At 43.8% G+C, this 20761-nt stretch overlaps 1 protein-coding gene across 2 annotated transcripts in view; it reads left to right on the forward strand.

Annotated features, from left to right (window-relative positions):
• Positions 1-20761, forward strand: part of LOC138250080 (E3 SUMO-protein ligase RanBP2-like) — an 894326-nt gene that overhangs the window by 361439 nt on the left and 512126 nt on the right. For both annotated transcript variants that reach the window (XM_069204480.1, XM_069204481.1), the window contains exon 14: positions 8437-8574. In XM_069204480.1, the coding sequence (XP_069060581.1) occupies positions 8437-8574 (138 nt within the window). The remainder of the gene's footprint in view (positions 1-8436; positions 8575-20761) is intronic.

The following is a 20761-nucleotide window of genomic DNA, read 5'->3' on the forward strand; positions in this document are numbered from 1 at the left end:
AGGTACCCACAACATCAGTCTCAGGGCAATGCGCTATGGATGAACTGGTCAGGGATATTTGCTTACGCTTTTCCCCCTCTCCCACTCCTTCCATATCTAGTAAACAAGTTGAGTCAAAACAAACTCAAACTCATACTAATAGCACCAACATGGGCAAGGCAACCTTGGTACACCACACTACTAGACCTGTCAGTAGTACCTCATGTCAAACAACCAAACACACCAGATCTGTTAACACAACACAAACAACAGATCAGGCATCCAAATCCAGCATCGCTGAATCTAGCAATTTGGCTCCTGAAATCCTAGAATTCGGACACTTACACCTCACACAAGAATGTATGGAGGTCCTAAAACAGGCTAGAAAGCCTACCACTAGACACTGCTATGCAAATAAATGGAAAAGATTTGTCTATTACTGCCATAAAAATCAAATTCAACCCTTACATGCATCTACAAAAGATATAGTAGGATACTTACTACATCTGCAAAATGGAAAACTAGCTTTCTCTTCCATAAAAATACATCTTGCTGCAATTTCAGCTTACCTGCAAATTACGCACTCAACTTCATTATTTAGGTTACCAGTCATAAAAGCGTTTATGGAAGGCCTAAAGAGAATTATACCACCAACAACGCCACCAGTTCCTTCATGGAACCTCAACATTGTCTTAACACGACTCGTGGGCCCACCTTTTGAGCCCATGCACTCTTGTGAAATGCAATACTTAACGTGGAAAGTTGCATTTTTAATTGCCATCACTTCTCTAAGAAGAGTGAGTGAAATTCAAGCGTTTACCATTCAAGAACCATTTATTCAAATACACAAAAATAAAGTTGTTCTACGAACAAATCCAATTTTTTTACCAAAAGTAATCTCACCGTTCCACTTAAATCAAACGGTAGAATTACCAGTGTTCTTCCCACAACCAGATTCTGTAGCTGAAAGAGCACTACATACATTAGACATCAAAAGAGCACTAATGTACTACATTGACAGAACAAAACTAATCAGAAAGACAAAACAACTATTTATTGCCTTTCAAAAACCTCATACAGGAAATCCAATTTCTAAACAAGGCATTGCTAGATGGATAGTTAGGTGCATTCAAACCTGCTATCTTAAAGCTAAAAGAGAACTGCCTATTACACCAAAGGCACACTCAACCAGAAAGAAAGGTGCTACCATGGCCTTTCTAGGAAATATTCCAATGAACGAAATATGTAAGGCAGCGACATGGTCTACGCCTCATATATTTACCAAGCACTACTGTGTAGATGTGCTGACTGCACAACAAGCAACAGTAGGTCAAGCTGTACTAAGAACATTATTCCAAACTACTTCAACTCCTACAGGCTGAACCACCGCTTTTGGGGAGATAACTGCTTACTAGTCAATGCACAGCATGTGTATCTGCAGCTACACATGCCATCGAACGGAAAATGTCACTTACCCAGTGTACATCTGTTCGTGGCATTAGCCGCTGCAGATTCACATGCGCCCACCCGCCTCCCCGGGAGCCTGTAGCCGTTTAGAAGTTGATCTTAAACATTTGTACATTTGTAAATATATTACTTTAACTTTTATTATGTACATACGTATTCATTCCATTGCATGAGCACTATTTCTAACATACACAACTCCTACCTCACCCTCTGCGGGGAAAACAATCTAAGATGGAGTCGACGCCCATGCGCAATGGAACCGAAGTGGGAGGAGTCCCTCTGTCTCGTGACTCGAAAAGACTTCTTCGAAGAAAAACAACTTGTAACACTCCAAGCCCAACACCAGACGGCGGACTGTGCACAGCATGTGAATCTGCAGCGACTAATGCCACGAACAGATGTACACTGGGTAAGTGACATTTTCCTGATGTTGCAGGGAAAAGGGTGGCATTAGGAAACACCAGTCACTGGTGGATTGCCAATTCAGTTGGGTTAGTTTCCTGGTACAACAAGGCCCCACTGGGAAGTGATGGAGGATCTCCCACAACATCCCCAGATGACAACAAAAAGAGGGCAGACTTTCATCTAATAACACCATTACATCAAAGGCTATTGGGTCATTGCAGAAAACGGCTCCATAACAGTCTTTTTGTAAGCAGCAAGGCAGGAGTAGTACTAAAGCATCCACTTTGTGCAAGGACACACTTCTCAAAGATAACAACACACTTATCAGCAACGTGGTAAAGGCTACAGGAACCTATAAAGGCAACAGAGTCAAGAGAAGGGTTTGAGGTATGCCGTAAGAGTGCCTCAACAACCAAACAGTGACTCCCCTCACATTCCCCCTGATCACTAAACACTTGTCAGGGGCAGATTTGAGGGCTTCTTGGCTAATTGGAGACCCTCACTTCTGACCAGTGGATGCTCCATCATTGAACACATTTACCAACTCGAACTAACAGCAACCCCACCAAACATGTCTCCACGCAAACACACCCTCATCCCACAACACTTCAACCTTTTCAAGGAATAGGCAAAATCACTCCTTGCAAAGGGGGTTACTGAGCTATTTTCAAGACAATACCCAGGCAGAGGGGCGGACTCCCTTTACTTTCTTATTCCAAAGAAAGATGGAACACTCATGCCAATTGTAGACGTCAGACCTCTTACCTGATAAATACTGTCAGAACATTTTCATATGGTCACACTACAGTATGTCATACCACTCTTACAGAAAAGATAAACTTCATGGCAGTTCATGACCTAAAGAACTACTCCTTCCACATTTCCAACCACTCTGCTCACCTCTGCTATCTGTGGTTCATGGTAAGTGGATGTCACTATCAATTCAAGGTTTTATCATTTGGGGGCGACAATAGCTCCAAAGGTATTCACAAGATGCTTACCTATAGTAGCTGCCCATTGAAGGAGACCAAGCATTCATGTTTTCCCTTACCTAGATAACTGTCTGAAGAGTTGAGACAAGCTAGAGTGTATAAAAGATGCACAGCCACTGTCAATGTTCTCTTCATGTTAGGATTTATAATACAAGTGATGAAATCCCACCTAGAACCACTTCCGGTACAAACTTTTCAGAAGGATTCTCTATTCAGTCACGACCAAAGCCTACTCCAGTCCAGAGATCTGAGCTTCCATAACCAACAGGCTCATTTTCAGCCACATCGTCAACAGACATTCGGGATGGTAATGTGTTTCCTAGGCATGATGGCATCCTGCATAGCCATTATCCCACATGCCAGACTGCTTATGCTGCCATTACAGTAATGTCTTGCATCACAGTGGCCAAAAGCGGAGGGCTGTTTAGAGGATTTATTGCTGATTCAGCCCGCGATCTAAGAATCTCTGTAAAAGTGCACCAGCAACAACCTGTTTCAGGGTGTGCCTTTAAGGTGTCTTACACCATAGAGGACCATCACTATAGACACATCATTCACAGGTTGGGGAGCACACTTGATAGACATGGCAGTACAAGGGCTGTGGACTGATCAGCAAAAAACCTTCCACATCAGTTTGTTGGAACTACTTGCAATAAAACTTGACCTGAAATCTTTCATCAAGACTATTCAGCACAAACTAGTCTTCATAGAGACAGACAATTTGACAGCCATGATTTACTTACAGAAACAGGGATGCAATGACTCTCCAGCTGTGCCAGCTAGCACAGAGCTTATGGAATTGGACAGATCACCATCACATTCACCTTTTGTGTGAGTATCTCCAAGGAGACAACAACTTTGCAGATCTAAGGAGGACACAGCAACAAGTCCATGAATGGAAACTCCCTCCACAAGTAAGTGCTCCTTCAATACTTCCAACTTTGGGGAATATCACACTTGGGACCAGATGTACGACCGCTAGAAAGAACAACGCGCAATTTGAGAGTCAGTAATTCTAATGTGTGTACAAAACTGCCCCCCAAATACTGACTTGCAAACGAATTGCATTGTTATTAGCGATTTCAGAATTTGCAAGTTGGTGACAGGTTGCTAATTGCGACCTCGGTCGCAGTTAAGGACTGCAGCTTTAAAAATTGCTGATTCGCTTCCTGGGACACTTGAAGGACCCCAAAACAGGAAGAGGTGGCTATGGAGAATCCTGCACAGCCGTCCGAGCATATTGAAGAGTCCAACAGCACAGACCTACAGTGCATCAAGGCTTAAAACAAAGCACTGCAATGGTCAACCAATAGAGGGAGAAGGCAGCAGGTAAGCACCGCCACAAACAAAGGTTTTCAGAGAGAGAATTGGATATCCTCACAGAAGAATGCTGCAACCATCATGAGGAGCTATTTGGATGTCAATCTCACTGTCCCAGAGACTGAGAAGAGAAAAATATGGAGGGAGATGCAACTGTGAATCAGTGCGCTGTGTGTTGCAGACAGGTCCATTGAGGAAATAAAAAAAAGGTGGTTTGACTTGCACCCTCGGGCCAAGGAGAGGGTGGCAGTGTGGCTGCAGGACACCAAGGGTACTGGAGGAGGTCTATTTAATGTCCACTCACCTGCAGAGGTAATGGTGCAAACATCACTGGAGCCAGAGGTTTCTGGTAAGTGCATTATTTATACTATTGCAACATTCCTGCCAAAACCCTACTGTCCACATGCAGGCAACACCCCCCGACCAAGATATACCTCGATGGTCCATGTTGATGATCAAAATTTCACACCTGGTGAACATAGGGCATGTAGTCATGTACATAAATAGTGCTGTTACAGTCAGACAGAAGCTGAATAATGTAGTACAACCAGTGAGCCAGTGTTTCACACATGCATTTTATTCATCTCTCCATTCACCACATAGATGCATCTGATGAACTACAGTTTGCGGTGGTTTAACCACACGTGCTCCACTTTGAGTTACATTTACTATGATGGGACAAGGTGTCCATCAATGTTATTGTGTACCTTGACATTAAAGGGTTGCCTATTTTGGAAAATCAAATAGCCGATTTGTCATTTATGAAGAGTATTGTATATATTGAGATTTCTTACTGTGCAAATAATGTCTGGCTATGTGGTCCCTGCTGCGTCTCCTCTCTGCTGCTCTGCTTTTCTCGATTGACTGTTGAGCAGATGGACCAGGGTCATCATCCTCTGAGTCAGATACCTATGTGAGTAAGCCTCTCCTGCAGGCAATGTTGGGGAGAATTACACAGGTTGCCACAATCTTGCATGCAATCTCAGGCGAATACTGCAAGACTCCCCCACTCTTGTGAAGGCACCCTAAGCTCAGTTTCAGGAGGCCAAATGTACATTCAGTGATGGACCTGGTGCGCCTGTGTGCCATGTGTAGTGCCTTTCATGGGGGTTGTTGGGAGACAGATATGGTGTGGGAAGCCATGGACGCAGGGCATACGCAGTGTGAGGCCCACATAAGGGTGAGGCAACATACAGAGAGTAATGATTTTGCCAAAACATTTTACTGTGAACATTACATTCCAGTATCTTGTAGGTATCCTTCATCAAATTCTCCTTTTTCTAGTCGCTGATATTTTACACTGTCCCTGAATATGTAGGAGATGTGTGCTCCCTGAATATTTTGCCATGATGTCTGTGATGTTTGTGCATTGCAGACAACTTAAATGTTCATGGAATGGGTGGTCTTGGCTTCCGGAGAATGTATTCCAGGTGGGATGGGGACATATGTGCACATGGGTAACCGTCTATGCACCTGATGACCTGTGGGAAGCTGGCTATCCGGTATAATTGTGTTTTTGTATTTTGCATTTCCATATCATCCCTAGACAGGTAGATGTGTTGGTGTATGTGGTGGAGCATGACGTCCTGGAAATTGCTAAAGATACGAGAGAGTGCACTCTGACTATACGCCGACCACTGCTATGACATGTTGGTAACTACCACTGACCAATAGGTGGAAGCACAAGACCTGGACATGGGACGGGGTCAGCCTGACTAAATGTACTCTCCTGTCGCCACTTCCTATGCTGAGCAGCCAGTATCTGCATCCTCCTCGCTATCGGGTACAGGGCATCTGTTGTGGAAGTACCTGATGCATTCTGGAGCTGCTCTTATAGGTTGAACCCGGTTAACACCCGTTTTGAATTAGTGGTAAATTGCATGTGCAAACGGGCCATTTTGCAACTAATCACGACTTGCATTAAAGCATTCATGAAGAGTTCACCTGCTGCAGTATGGAATCTTAATCTGGTACTAACCAGACTCGTAGACCCTCCTTTTCAATCTTTACACTCATGCACACTTCAGTTTCTCTCATGGAAATTTACTTTCTTGATAATAATTACTTCCTTACGTAGAGTTGGATACATGCTCTGGCTCTAGAAGAACCCATTTTTCCAGGTACACCAAGTTAGAGTAGATCTTAGAACCAACCCTAAGTTATTGTCAAATGTAGTGTCCTTTTCACCTGAACCAAACTATTGAGTTAACAATTTTCTTTTTAAGTTCAGGCTTTCGCAAAGAGAGCTCTTCATACACTAGATGTAAAAAGAGCTGTAATGTATTACATTGACAGAACTAAATCTTTCCAAAAAACATAAGTTATTTGTTGCCTTCTTAAAAGCAAGGAAGGGACAGGCAATATCTAAGAAAGGAATCACTAGGTGGATAGTTAAATCCATCCAGACTTGTCATATCAAGGTAGGATGGACATTACCAGTCCCATCAAGACCTCATTCTACTAGGAAAAAGGGTGCTTGTATGGCATTTCTGGGTACCATTCCTATAGCTGACATCTACAAAGCAGTTACATGGTAAACTCCACACACATACACTAAACACTACTGTGCGGATGTCCTAGCACACCTAAAGGCATGTGTTAGACTTTACTCAGAACCTTCTTTCAAGCATCTGCACCATCCACTGACTAGCCACCCTTATGGGAGAACTGCTTTACAGTCTTTGCAGAGCATGTGTATCTACAGCCACACATACTATGAATGGATTATGTTACTTATCCTGTAGGCATATATTTGTTTCAGGTAGTGCTGTAGATTCACAAGTGCCCATCCAACTCCCTGGAAGTAATTGGTTGTCTCAGATGCTGTTCTTTTCTGTATGTATTATGCACATTTTCTTTCTTTACCCTTGGACTGCATAGTCAGCATTATGTGCTATTTCTAGCTACACTGATGTGCGCAAAACAATCTAAAAATGTTGCTGTTGGCTACGCGCATTGCCACAGAGAGGAGGAGCCAAAATACCACATGACTCAAAAGACTTCTTTGACGAAAAACAAGTTGCAAATGTCTGAGTTATAACACTAAATAAAGGGCAGGAGTAGGCAGAGCATGTGACACTGCAGCACTACATGCTACAAGTAGATGCCTAGAGGGTAAAGTAACCCCTTTTCTACCCTTGATGGCCCAATAAAACATACTCCTCTTTAAAGCTTTGCATAAATAACAGTTCTTCCTACTGTAAATTGTCTCATTTCTGGCTACTCTAAATTGCCTCACTTTCACATCTCACTTAAGTGCATAAACTGCTGACACTGTTAAGGACATTTTCCCCGTTACAGCTGGCCAATATGCTGTTCTCTGGTTATTCAGAACGACCCTGCTGAAGGGGGCAGCTTCCAACAGGACTGTGCACAACAAGCAGAACATTTGTTGGCAGTCATTTATTCTCTTCTATAAACAAGCAAACAGCTTGGAAAGTTTGACTCCTATGTTCAGAATAAAAGAAGCGTTGCCACAGCCTGTCTGTTTCACTTGTCCTGTTGTCTTTGCAAGTCTTTTTAGAATTGCAAGACCACAGAGAAGCCGCCCTCCGTTATTAGATCAGACAATACTTGTACAATTGTGTCATAGGTCTGCCTCCTCCTCCAAGCAAGAGGCGCAGAGAAACAGAAAGGAGGAGCTGGAAGTAGAGCTGCAAGGCTCTTGGAGAGAAAGAGCAGGGATTGGAAGGTGTTGGGTTGGGGGGGAGAGGGGGAAGAGGTGGGATGAAAGAAGGGGCATGCTCTCCAATCAAGTACAAAATGTCAAATGTTAATAGAAACTTACAGGGTTAAAAATAGATTCCTGAGGTTAGCAGTGTGGAAGGATACACTTATTCAATCAAAAACAGGGTAAAACCAAAATGATCAAGGGGCAAACACAGGAAAAGAGGGAAAACCAATTGAATAAGGAAAAGGGAATTCAAATAGACAGTTGTAAGCAAAGGGCAGGTCCAAAGTCGGTTCTAAATGTATGTAAAAATCATTGATGGCAGTGCGGTCTGTGACTGACAGCAAACACTTAGTAGTGGACCTGTAATAAAAAAAAACAGGGAACTATAGTTACAAAAGATAACCCTAGTAGATAATTCATATACATAAGAAAATGTAAAGACTGCCTTTGTAATACGTCTGCTACAAAATGTCATTATAAGCTACTGAAAGACAAAAAATGTAAGGTTTAGTAGTTCTCAAAGGTTGGAACAAAAACAAGTGATTGTTTTATTCTTAATTCTGCAGTACATTTATTTCTGAAAATCATTCTTTTTTCCAGGTTAATGAAGTTCAGGAATATGAAGTGGAGGCACAGCTAGCCTTTGCCTCATTAAATTTAGTTGATGGTAATACAGAAGAAGCTATACAAGCATTCGATGGAATAAATAATGTTGTGGCCTACTGGAACCTAGCACTAGTAAGTCTTGTATATGTTAACACAAGTAATGAAATATGGCGGGACACTGTATGTCGTGAAATGCAATTCCATTTGTTTAACCTTAAATGTACTTAACTTAATCTAGCTTAGCTAAATGTAAATGAAATTGGTTAAACCAATCTGAAAACTGTATGTTCGATGGCATCTGTCGCTGTAGATACGCATGTTCTGCAATAGCTCGCCATCTGGTGTTGGGCCGGAGTGTTACAAGTTGTTTTTCTTCGAAGAAGTCTTTCGAGTCACGGGACCGAGTGACTCCTCCTTTTGTCTCCATTGCGCATGGGCGTCGACTCCATCTTCGATTGTTTTTTGTCCGCCATCGGGTTCGGACGTGTTCCTGTCGCTCCGAGTTTCGGAACGGAAAATTAGCTAATTTCGGAAGATTTTAGTCGGTATTGTTGCGTTCGGGATCGGCGTACTTAGATTCCACACCGCATCGAAGATCGAAGAGCTCCGGTGCCCTTCGGGGTAGTTTTTCGATCCTCCGTCGGGGCCTGGTCGGCCCGACCGCGTGCTGAAGAACGCCGATGGAACGGACCCCGTTCCGTTTCTGCCCCAAATGCCACAATAAATACCCCTACACAGACCAACACTTGGTCTGCAACCTGTGCCTGTCACCTGAGCACAGCGAAGACACCTGCGAGGCCTGTCGTGCGTTCCGGTCCCGAAAAACACTCCGAGACCGTCGAGCCAGAAGACTTCAGATGGCGTCCGCACCGACAGCCCAACGGGAGTTCGAGGAACAGGAAGAGGAAGGTACCTTCTCGATCCAAGACTCAGACTCCGAAGGATTCGACGATACACAAACCGTGAGTAAGACGTCGAAATCCACTCAGAGGAACATTTACAAGGCCCAGGGGACGCCACTGCCACCAGGCCATGGCTCGACCCATAAATTCGGTGACCGACCGTCGGCACCGAAAAAGGCCCAAACAGTGCCGAGATCGTCCGACTCCGGTCGAGACACCGGCACGCAGCCTTCTCGGGACCGAGAAAGTGCTGGAGACAAGCCTCGACACCGAGATGCCGGTGTGGACACGGCTCGACGCCGAGACAGCGGCACCGAAACAGATCGACGCCGAGAGGTTTCGGCCCCGAAAAGGAAAAAAGTCACCTCGGAGCCGAAAAAACACGCAGACAAAGTTTCGATGCCGAAACAAACTGCAAGCGACCCAGCTTCAGGCTCTTATACAGAAGAGCACTCGCTAACCTCCCAAATGCAGAAGCATAGGTTTGAGGAAGAGCTACAAGCAACTGATGTGGACCATACGCAAAAGCGTATCTTCATTCAGCAGGGGACAGGAAAAATAAGCACCCTTCCCCCCATTAGGAGAAAGAGAAGGTTGGTGTTCCAGACGGAACAAACACCACAACCAAAAGTGGTGAAAAGAGTTACACCACCACCCTCTCCTCCGCCCGTGATTAACGTTTCACCAGCACAAACTCCATCACACTCCCCAGCTCACACCACCATGAGCCAGGGTGACCAAGATCAGGACGCATGGGACCTATACGACGCCCCAGTGTCAGATAACAGTCCGGAGGCATACCCTACAAAGCCATCTCCACCAGAAGACAGCACCGCGTACTCTCAAGTGGTGGCTAGAGCAGCACAATTTCACAACGTAAGCCTCCACTCAGAACAGGTCGAGGATGATTTCTTATTCAACACACTCTCCTCCACCCACAGCTCATACCAAAGCCTGCCTATGCTCCCTGGTATGCTCCGGCACGCAAAAGACATCTTTAAGGAGCCGGTCAAAAGTAGGGCAATCACACCAAGGGTGGAAAAAAAGTATAAGCCGCCTCCTACGGACCCGGTTTTCATCACTACACAGCTGCCACCAGACTCTGTCGTTGTAGGAGCAGCTAGGAAAAGGGCCAACTCTCACACATCTGGAGATGCACCACCCCCAGATAAAGAAAGCCGCAAGTTCGATGCAGCTGGTAAAAGAGTCGCAGCACAAGCTGCAAACCAGTGGCGCATCGCGAACTCCCAGGCACTACTTGCGCGCTATGACAGAGCCCACTGGGACGAGATGCAACATCTCATTGAACATCTGCCCAAGGACTTACAAAATAGGGCAAAACAAGTGGTTGAGGAGGGACAGACCATCTCCAACAACCAGATACGCTCCTCCATGGACGCTGCAGATACAGCTGCACGGACAATTAATACATCTGTAACTATCAGAAGGCATGCATGGCTCCGAACGTCTGGATTTAAACCAGAGATTCAACAAGCAGTTCTCAATATGCCTTTTAATGAAAAAGAACTGTTCGGTCCAGAAGTGGACACAGCGATTGAGAAACTCAAAAAAGATACGGACACTGCCAAAGCCATGGGCGCACTCTACTCCCCGCAGAGCAGAGGGAATTACAGCACATTCCGTAAAACGCCCTTTCGAGGGGGGTTTCGGGGTCAAAGCACACAAGCCAGCACCTCACAAGCCACACCGTCCAGTTACCAGGGACAGTATAGAGGAGGTTTTCGGGGACAATATAGAGGAGGGCAATTCCCTAGAAATAGAGGAAGATTTCAAAGCCCCAAAACCCCTACTAGTAAACAGTGACTCACATGTCACTCACCCCCTCCACACAACACCAGTGGGGGGAAGAATAGGTCATTATTACAAAGCATGGGAGAAAATCACTACAGACACTTGGGTTCTAGCAATTATCCAACATGGTTATTGCATAGAATTTCTACAATTCCCTCCAAACATACCACCAAAAGCACAAAATTTAACAACACACCATTCCAATCTCCTGGAGATAGAAGTGCAGGCACTATTGCAAAAGAATGCAATCGAATTAGTGCCAAACACACAAATAAACACAGGAGTTTACTCACTGTACTTTCTGATACCAAAGAAGGACAAAACACTGAGACCAATCCTAGACCTCAGAGTAGTGAACACTTTCATCAAATCAGACCACTTCCACATGGTCACACTACAAGAAGTATTGCCATTGCTAAAACTACACAACTACATGGCAACTTTAGACCTCAAGGATGCTTATTTCCATATACCAATACACCCATCGCACAGGAAATACCTAAGGTTTGTATTCAAAGGAATACATTACCAATTCAAGGTACTGCCTTTCGGATTAACAACCGCACCAAGAGTCTTTACCAAATGTCTAGCGGTAGTCGCTGCACACATAAGAAGGCAGCAAATACATGTGTTCCCATATTTGGACGACTGGCTAATCAAGGCCCATTCGTTCATACAGTGCTCAAATCACACAAATCAGATCATACAAACCCTCTTCAAACTCGGGTTCACCGTCAACTTTACAAAATCCAACATTCTGCCGCGCAAGGTACAACAATACCTAGGAGCCATAATAGACACATCAAAGGGAGTAGCCACTCCAAGTCCACAGAGAATTCTAAATTTCAACACCATCATACAGCGCATGTATCCAACACAAAAGATACAGGCAAAGATGGTATTACAACTCCTAGGCATGATGTCTTCATGCATAGCCATTGTCCCAAACGCAAGACTGCACATGAGGCCCTTACAACAATGCCTAGCATCACAGTGGTCTCAAGCACAGGGTCACCTTCTAGATCTGGTGTTAATAGACCGCCAAACTTACCTCTCGCTTCTGTGGTGGAACAACATAAATTTAAACAAGGGGCGGCCTTTCCAAGACCCAGTGCCACAATACGTAATAACAACAGATGCTTCCATGACAGGGTGGGGAGCACACCTCGATCAACACAGCATACAAGGACAATGGAACGTACATCAAACAAAACTGCATATCAATCACCTAGAACTTCTAGCAGTTTTTCAAGCACTAAAAGCTTTCCAACCAATAATAGTTCACAAATACATTCTCGTCAAAACAGACAACATGACAACAATGTATTATCTAAACAAGCAGGGGGGGACGCACTCCACGCAGTTAAGCCTGCTAGCACAAAAAATTTGGCATTGGGCAATTCACAACCAAATTCGCCTAATAGCACAGTTTATACCAGGGATCCAAAATCAACTCGCAGACAATCTCTCTCGAGATCATCAACAGGTCCACGAATGGGAAATTCACCCCCAAATTCTGAACACTTATTTCAAACTCTGGGGAACACCTCAGATAGACTTGTTTGCGACAAGGGAGAACGCAAAATGCCAAAACTTCGCATCCAGATACCCACACAAACAATCCCAAGGCAATGCCCTATGGATGAACTGGTCAGGGATATTTGCTTACGCTTTTCCTCCTCTCCCTCTCCTTCCTTACCTGGTAAACAAACTCAGTCAAAGCAAACTCAAACTCATATTGATAGCACCAACTTGGGCAAGGCAACCCTGGTACACAACGCTGCTAGACCTATCAGTGGTACCCTGCATCAAATTGCCCAACAGGCCAGATCTGTTGACACAGCACAACCAAAAGATCAGACACCCAGATCCAGCATCGCTGAATCTAGCAATCTGGCTCCTGAAATCCTAGAATTCGGGCACTTACAACTTACCCAAGAATGTATGGAAGTCATAAAACAAGCCAGAAGGCCATCCACCAGGCACTGTTATGCAAGTAAATGGAAGAGGTTTGTTTGCTACTGCCATATTAATCAAATACAACCATTACACACAACTCCAGAACATGTAGTGGGTTACTTGCTTCACTTACAAAAATCTAACCTAGCTTTCTCTTCCATTAAAATACACCTTGCAGCAATATCTGCATACCTGCAGACTACCTATTCAACTTCCCTATATAAGATACCAGTCATTAAAGCATTCATGGAGGGCCTTAGGAGAATTATACCACCAAGAACACTACCTGTTCCTTCATGGAACCTAAATGTTGTCCTAACTAGACTTATGGGTCCACCTTTTGAACCCATGCACTCCTGCGACATACAGTTCCTAACCTGGAAGGTGGCATTTCTCATCGCCATTACTTCCCTAAGAAGAGTAAGCGAGATACAGGCGTTTACAATACAGGAACCTTTTATACAACTACACAAAAATAAAGTCGTCCTAAGGACCAATCCTAAATTTTTGCCAAAGGTTATTTCACCGTTCCATCTAAATCAAACAGTGGAACTTCCAGTGTTCTTTCCACAGCCAGATACCGTAGCTGAAAGGGCACTACATACATTAGATGTCAAAAGAGCATTGATGTATTACATTGACAGAACAAAAAACATCAGAAAGACTAAACAACTCTTTATTGCATTTCAAAAACCTCATGCAGGAAACCCAATTTCAAAACAAGGTATAGCCAGATGGATAGTTAAATGCATCCAAATCTGCTACCTTAAAGCTAAACGACAGCTGCCCATTACACCAAGGGCACACTCAACCAGAAAGAAAGGTGCTACCATGGCCTTTCTAGGAAACATCCCAATGCAAGAAATATGTAAGGCAGCCACATGGTCTACGCCTCACACATTCACCAAGCACTACTGTGTAGACGTGTTATCCGCACAACAAGCCACAGTAGGTCAAGCTGTATTAAGAACATTATTTCAGACTACTTCCACTCCTACAGGCTGATCCACCGCTTTTGGGGAAATAACTGCTTACTAGTCTATGCAGAACATGCGTATCTACAGCGACAGATGCCATCGAACTGAAAATGTCACTTACCCAGTGTACATCTGTTCGTGGCATCAGTCGCAGTAGATTCGCATGTGCCCACCCGCCTCCCCGGGAGCCTGTAGCAGTTTGGAAGTTACCTTCAATTATTTATATATGTGTCATCTCAACCTTAAATAGGTGCATACTTAGTCACTCCATTGCATGGGCACTATTACTACAATTCAACTCCTACCTCACCCTCTGCGGGGAAAAACAATCGAAGATGGAGTCGACGCCCATGCGCAATGGAGACAAAAGGAGGAGTCACTCGGTCCCGTGACTCGAAAGACTTCTTCGAAGAAAAACAACTTGTAACACTCCGGCCCAACACCAGATGGCGAGCTATTGCAGAACATGCGAATCTACTGCGACTGATGCCACGAACAGATGTACACTGGGTAAGTGACATTTTCATTCTTACCTGGTTCAAAATAAGTTAACTTCAGTCAAAGCGTGCACTTTTTAATTGTTTCTGGGTTCCTCTAGTAATTGTGCGTGTGATGTCTTGAAGTTTGTACATCTAACATGCTAAATGGGTAGGTCAGTTTCCTCAAATCAGTTAGCAAGTAGTTAAGTGATCCCATTAAGTCTGATCATTTTGAATGGTTTTGATATGTTACTGTTGCTAAATATGCCTCCTAAATACGCAAGGTTTTATGACGATCCACAAGTGTATTTGACTTGTCTAAAGATGAATGTGCTGTCATATAAATTCAAAAGCAGTATTTTGTGAACTGCAAATACATCTTCCCAACTACATTTTATTTTGAGGCAGTTTTTTTATCCCAATATATCTTTTGAGTTTGAGATTCAGTGTTTTTGTTTTATTTCTGTTTTTGCTGCACTTCAAAATAGTCTTGTTTCTTTAGGTTTAGCATGTTTCTCTTAAGGTACCACCAATATACTTTCTGGCCTGAAAATCTTGAGCAACAAGTTGCTTCATCTTAAACACGTCTAGTGGTTTTTCATTTTGTTAGAGCCATAACCATGTCTAATGGTTCGACTCAGCTGCCTTGGGTGAGGGTGGGGATGTGGGGGGGGCAGGGGCTTTATATCCCTGGAAAATTACATACCTCACTCTGCAATCGTGAAAGGTTACCTCGCTCCACAATCAAGGAAAATTGATTTACTGTTTTGTTCACATTTTATTATGGCTGTTGCAACATTCAGTAGTCCAGTCTTAAACTTAAAGGAACAAAATAGCTTTCACGCGTTGGAAACCCAAATATACTCCTTCTGATGTTTAGGTGTTTTCTAAAACTGGTGATTTCTTTCGTGCCCTAGACCCTATAGTGCCAGTCTTGCCTCCAGATCAGACTATTACCTCCTCTTCATTTGCTATCAATTCAAGGAAGAAATACAGTGGCTGTAGTTTGGTCTTTCACATATTTAACTACTTTTAATACTTTTTGTCATGGTGTGGCTTCATGGTGATTTTGTTGTGTACTTATAACAAGTGCACTAAACTCAAGAAGTTGATGGGCATTTTTGCTTAATGCCTAGGGTCTGAGTAATAGGCTGATGTTCCTCACGATTTCACAATAAAACTGTACAGACATTTGTGATTTTTAACTCTAAACACATATTTTTACCTGTAACGTAAGGTTTGAGCTCTTTAAAGCTCCTCAAAAAACACGGCTATGCTGTTACAGTTGGGGGTCTTTTTTGTCTGGTAAATGTCTGTCAGGAAGGTATCACTTTTGTTTTTACTAATTTTTCAATTTAGAAGTATGTTTTGTCCATGTTGCCAAATGCTTCTGTCCAGAGAGTCACAGTGCTTCTCTAGTCTCTGGGACTACACCATGATTCTGTCCAGTTTACCCGGCCCAGTCACCCCATTGCCAGCCTTAGAATGAATATTGTTGGGTGATTCTTCTTGTATACAAGGGGCCACCCCGCTTTGTCAATCTGTCTCTCCATGCCTGCTCCTTCGTGTCATCTTCACAGACAGACCCATTCATGCTGTAAGACTTAGAAGGTATGTTTTGAATAGAATGCATGGGAATGAGTTGTGGTACCCGCTGAACATTACCAAACTCCATCCACTGCCCCAAGTGTTCTTTTTTTCTACTGCCAGTTCAGGTACCAAAGATTTGGGGTATGTTGGTGCGCAATCTCAGGGGGTTGTCTGCATTCCAGTGCATGTTCTGGGTTGCACCTTCTTCTTTCCTATTACTCCTCACACCCAGAACTACCCCCTTCACCACATAGTTCAATGTGTAATGGTTGCAGCCATAAAGTTTCCACTTAACCATCAGTTCTTCATGAAGCTTGTATTCTTGCACCAAGGTTTAACATCCATGCATTCCGCTTCATTGTCCAAAGATGAGTTGTGGTCAGCAATGGGTGCAAACACAGTACGTATTTTTAGTTACAGAGGCAGTACCCTAAGGATGGCTGTGTGTTCTTCTCCTCTCCTTAATTCCTCACATATGTCCACATGCCCCACAAAAGAAGTGTGCCAACTATTCTGGATCTGCCTGTGTAAACTGTTTGGGTGTCTAACCCTACATCACCTTTTTGGGTACTCCTTGATTGCTTGGCCCCAATGAGTCAAGTGCTAAATGGGAATTAGTTGTCACAAGGCTGTAGTACAATATTATTGTGGACCAAGGAGATGAGTGGTAATATATTGTTTTCCAGTAACATCGGACTGCCATGGCACTCATAAGGAATAATTCTAAAAACCTTATAAAAATGTTTTCAGATCTACTAAAACATCTGTTTATTTGGGGAATTAATTTCATTTTATCCAGGGTAGCAGGCAGCCTTTGTAATATTTACACTTGCCATAGAAGATAACATTTTGCTTAAGCTTTGTCAATAGATGAACTATTCGGTTTCTTACTTATAACTTGGTTCTACTACCACATCCCTCGTTTTCTACTCCATGGAATTATGGGATTGGATTAAACTACATAGATGAATGGTCTTGTGGACTGACCGAGAAACTGCTTTTAGGAAGCTGGCCTGGTGTATGGTGGGCACCCAAGGTACCTACACCTTATACGAGGTACAGGTATCACTTCTTAGTGAAGTGTAGGCAGTGTCTAGGAGCCAGGCTCTCTAGAGGTAGCCATGGATGAGCAGCCAAGGCTTATCTAGGAGACATGGAACACCACTGTAGTCACACAGCACTTACACACATGAAAGAAAACATTCAGTTCTACAAAAATAAAGGTATTTTTTAAACACAATACCACAAATTACTAGAACAGCAGCCCTCCAATAGGAGGTAAGTAATGCACTAAATATATACACTAGCTAGCAGAAATAGGCATAGAAAATATTAGAAAACAGTGAAAACAGCAATAACCAATAGTGACCTGGGGGGTCAGACAAACCATATACCACAAAATGGAATGTGAACACAGGAGCCCCACCTAGCTAAGTGAATGAGAAGAGGGGAGCTGGAGAGTTCCTAATGGATGCAGATGATGTCCCACGCGGGACTGAAGTTTGCAGGTATGTGTTGGTGCAGGAATTCCACCAACATACCTTGGCAGAGGCAAACTTGTGGTTAGTGCAAAAGAGGTGCTGCCAGTGACCAGCAAGGCCCAGGACGACTCAACCCAGGAGGGGGAGTCACAGAGGGCCCTAAGCGTCGCAGAGTCCACAGGAGCAGAGGCAGCGCCTACACAGGATGGGGACACAGGAGTCGCAAAAGAAGCCCATGCAGCACTACAAAAGGGGATCCCACGCCTTGGGTGAACCACACAGGAGGCTGTGCTTTGCAGGAAGGAGTGCTGGGAGCTGGAGCTACACGTCGCCTGAGGATTCCTTGGAGGACATACAAACAAGCCTTGGCAGCTGCTAGAGACACAGTGCATGGGGGTACTGTTCTGCATGGGAAGGCAAAGGCTTACCTCCACCAAAGTTGGACAGCTGGCAGAGAGGACCAAGAGTACTACTCCGAATCATCACCCATGATGCAGGATCCGCGCAGCTCAAGGTGAGGGGAGATCCATGCAGCCAGCACAGTCAAACACACAGACAAACAGGCAAAAATGGGGGTATCCATGCTAGAAAGAGGTTACATTCCTACACAGCTAAAATGCAAACCTAGCGATCACTGAGCTAGAGAATAGGTAAGTGTCTTTCTCAGTAACATTCCATTGAGTACTATTTATAAATGACTCAGACAAGAAATGCAGATTCGAAGAGCAGTGCTGCAAAAACATTCACTGCTGCTTCAAATACCCTTCCCATCCATTATGAGGTGAGTACTTGTTGGCATTTAATATGAAACATGTGACACTAGCATACAAAAATATTACTATAACAGGTTTGTTGCTTGATTTTATTTTTTGGTTTCAGATGTGACCCACGTGGCTTTTCCAAGATATGGCTTTGCTTGGACAGTTATGCTATTGAAAAAAATTGCTCCACTTACCAGACATGCAGGGATGTGGGGCGCTTTTAAAGAAGCCGTTATTTTTAAAGAAATATGTTGAATTGTTAAAATCCAACCACCAGATTTCAGTATAATGCAGCACAGGTGAATTTATTACTTTTGTAATGCTGTTTAACTGTTATTTAACTGAAACAACATTAAAGTTCACCTGGAAAGCCAGGGAATCGACCAAGATTTTGATGTGAATGCAGCTAATGTTGACATGCTAAAACCTACAGTCCAAGAAGAATGCTGTACTCAGTAAGCAGATGAATAGTTGGAACATACACACATACTATTTTTTTCTGACCTGTGCCGAAGCTTTTTTCCCTTGCAGATTTTCAGCTGGGCCTTTACCTAACTGGGCACGGTGATAGGACATAGAATGATGCATTTCCTTTTTTACTCAGCTCAAATGATCTAGATACGTATCTAAATGCCTGTACTTGATTGTGTGGCTTCTGATTTTTTCAGCAGAGGATATTTTCACTTCTACTTTGGCACTTATACGTATACATTTTCAACTAACTTCCACCTCATCTAACATTGATTTTGCTCTTGGGTGACCACCCGTCCGTAAATTTCACGGACTGTCCGTAATTTCGCCCTGCTGTCCGTGATGAAACCTTTAACGGACGGCATTTGTCCGTAATTGCAGCCTTTCACCTAAAGGGCAACGGAGGCAGGGCGAAATTGCGGGCAGATGAGTTTCCCCAGCAGGTTTCAAAGGCAGGGAGTCTCCTGTGCTCTGAGGGAGGGAGGGGGAGACAGATAAGAATCAGACCTTCTTGCTAGGGTGTCACCTTCCCTAAAGACATGCAAATGTGCACAACTGGTAAATCTGCAAATACAAAAGGGCTTGAAAACCCGCATTGACTTTACTAAAAGGAGTCACTTAAAGTTTTCTGATGGCAAAGACATTACTTTTAGAGAGGTGTTGTAATGGTGTTCCACGGTGAGCTGTGGAGTGTGTGTTTTTAATGGAGTGTTATAATTTTTTTTAGTATTAGGTATAAATTGTATATTATTCAAATCTGTATTTCAGAAGCACTTTTTTTTTATTTAACCAAAATGTATTTGCGCTTTTTGTAGCAGCCTTTATTATGATGTAATTGTATTTTTCACAGTTCTTTCAGGTACTTCAGTACCTCATAGTACTAACAAACATTGGCAAAGCAATAGGTCTCATCTACAAAAGAGTTATTGGCTTTGCTAATGTGTTTTAGCCATTAGCCATGTTATACACCAGAGTAGCTGCTGTTCAGCATGGCTTAAAGTTAGTGGCATAGTGGTGTGTAGTAGAGTAGCATAGGAGCAGTGGCGTAAAGCCCAGTGGTGCAAAGTACAGTGCAGCGGGGTACAGTGCAGTTGTTTAGAGTGTGTTAGCACAGAGTGCAGTGGTTTAGAGTGCAGTGGCATAGAGTGGCGTGGGACAGAGTAGAATGGCATAGAGTGCAGTGGAGTAGAGTTGCATACATTAGAGTGGCAGAGAGAGCACTAGCGTAGAGTGGTGCAGTGGCATAGATTGCAGAGTAGACTCACGTTGCAGGGAGTGCAGTGGCGTAGTGTAGAGTGGTGCAGAGTAGAGCAAAGTGCTGTAGAGTGGAGTGATGCAGAGTGCAGTGGCATAGAATGCAGTAGTACATAGTACATCGGTGTATAGTACAGTGGTGGAGAGTGCAACGCTGAAGAGTAGAGTGTCAGTGCAGTGATGTGGAGTAGAGTGGCACAGAGAGCAGTGGCGTAGAATACAGTGGTACAGAGTAGAGGGCAGTGGCGTACAGTGCAGTTGTTTAGAGTGCATTGGCACAGAGTGCAGTGGCATATAGTGGCATGGGGTAGAGTTACATAGAGTGCAGTGGAGTAGAGTGGCATACAATAGAGTAGCAGAGTGCAGTAATGCAGAGTGGTGCAGTGTCATAGAGTGCAGAGTAGACTCGTGGCACAGAGTGCAGTGGTGTAGAGTGGTGCGGAGTGGAGTATTGTAGAGTGGTGTAGAGTATAGTGCCTAGAGTGCAGTGGCGTAGAGTGGTGTAGAGTGCAGAGTTGCAAAGTAGAGTGTCAGTGTAGTGGTGTAGAGTGGTACAGATAACAGTGGCATAGAGTACAGTGGTGCAGAGTAAAGGGCACAGTGCAGTTGTTTAGAGTGTACTGGTGTAGAGTG

Source organism: Pleurodeles waltl, chromosome 8 (genome assembly GCF_031143425.1).
Source record: "Pleurodeles waltl isolate 20211129_DDA chromosome 8, aPleWal1.hap1.20221129, whole genome shotgun sequence".
Taxonomy (NCBI): Eukaryota; Metazoa; Chordata; class Amphibia; order Caudata; family Salamandridae; genus Pleurodeles; species Pleurodeles waltl.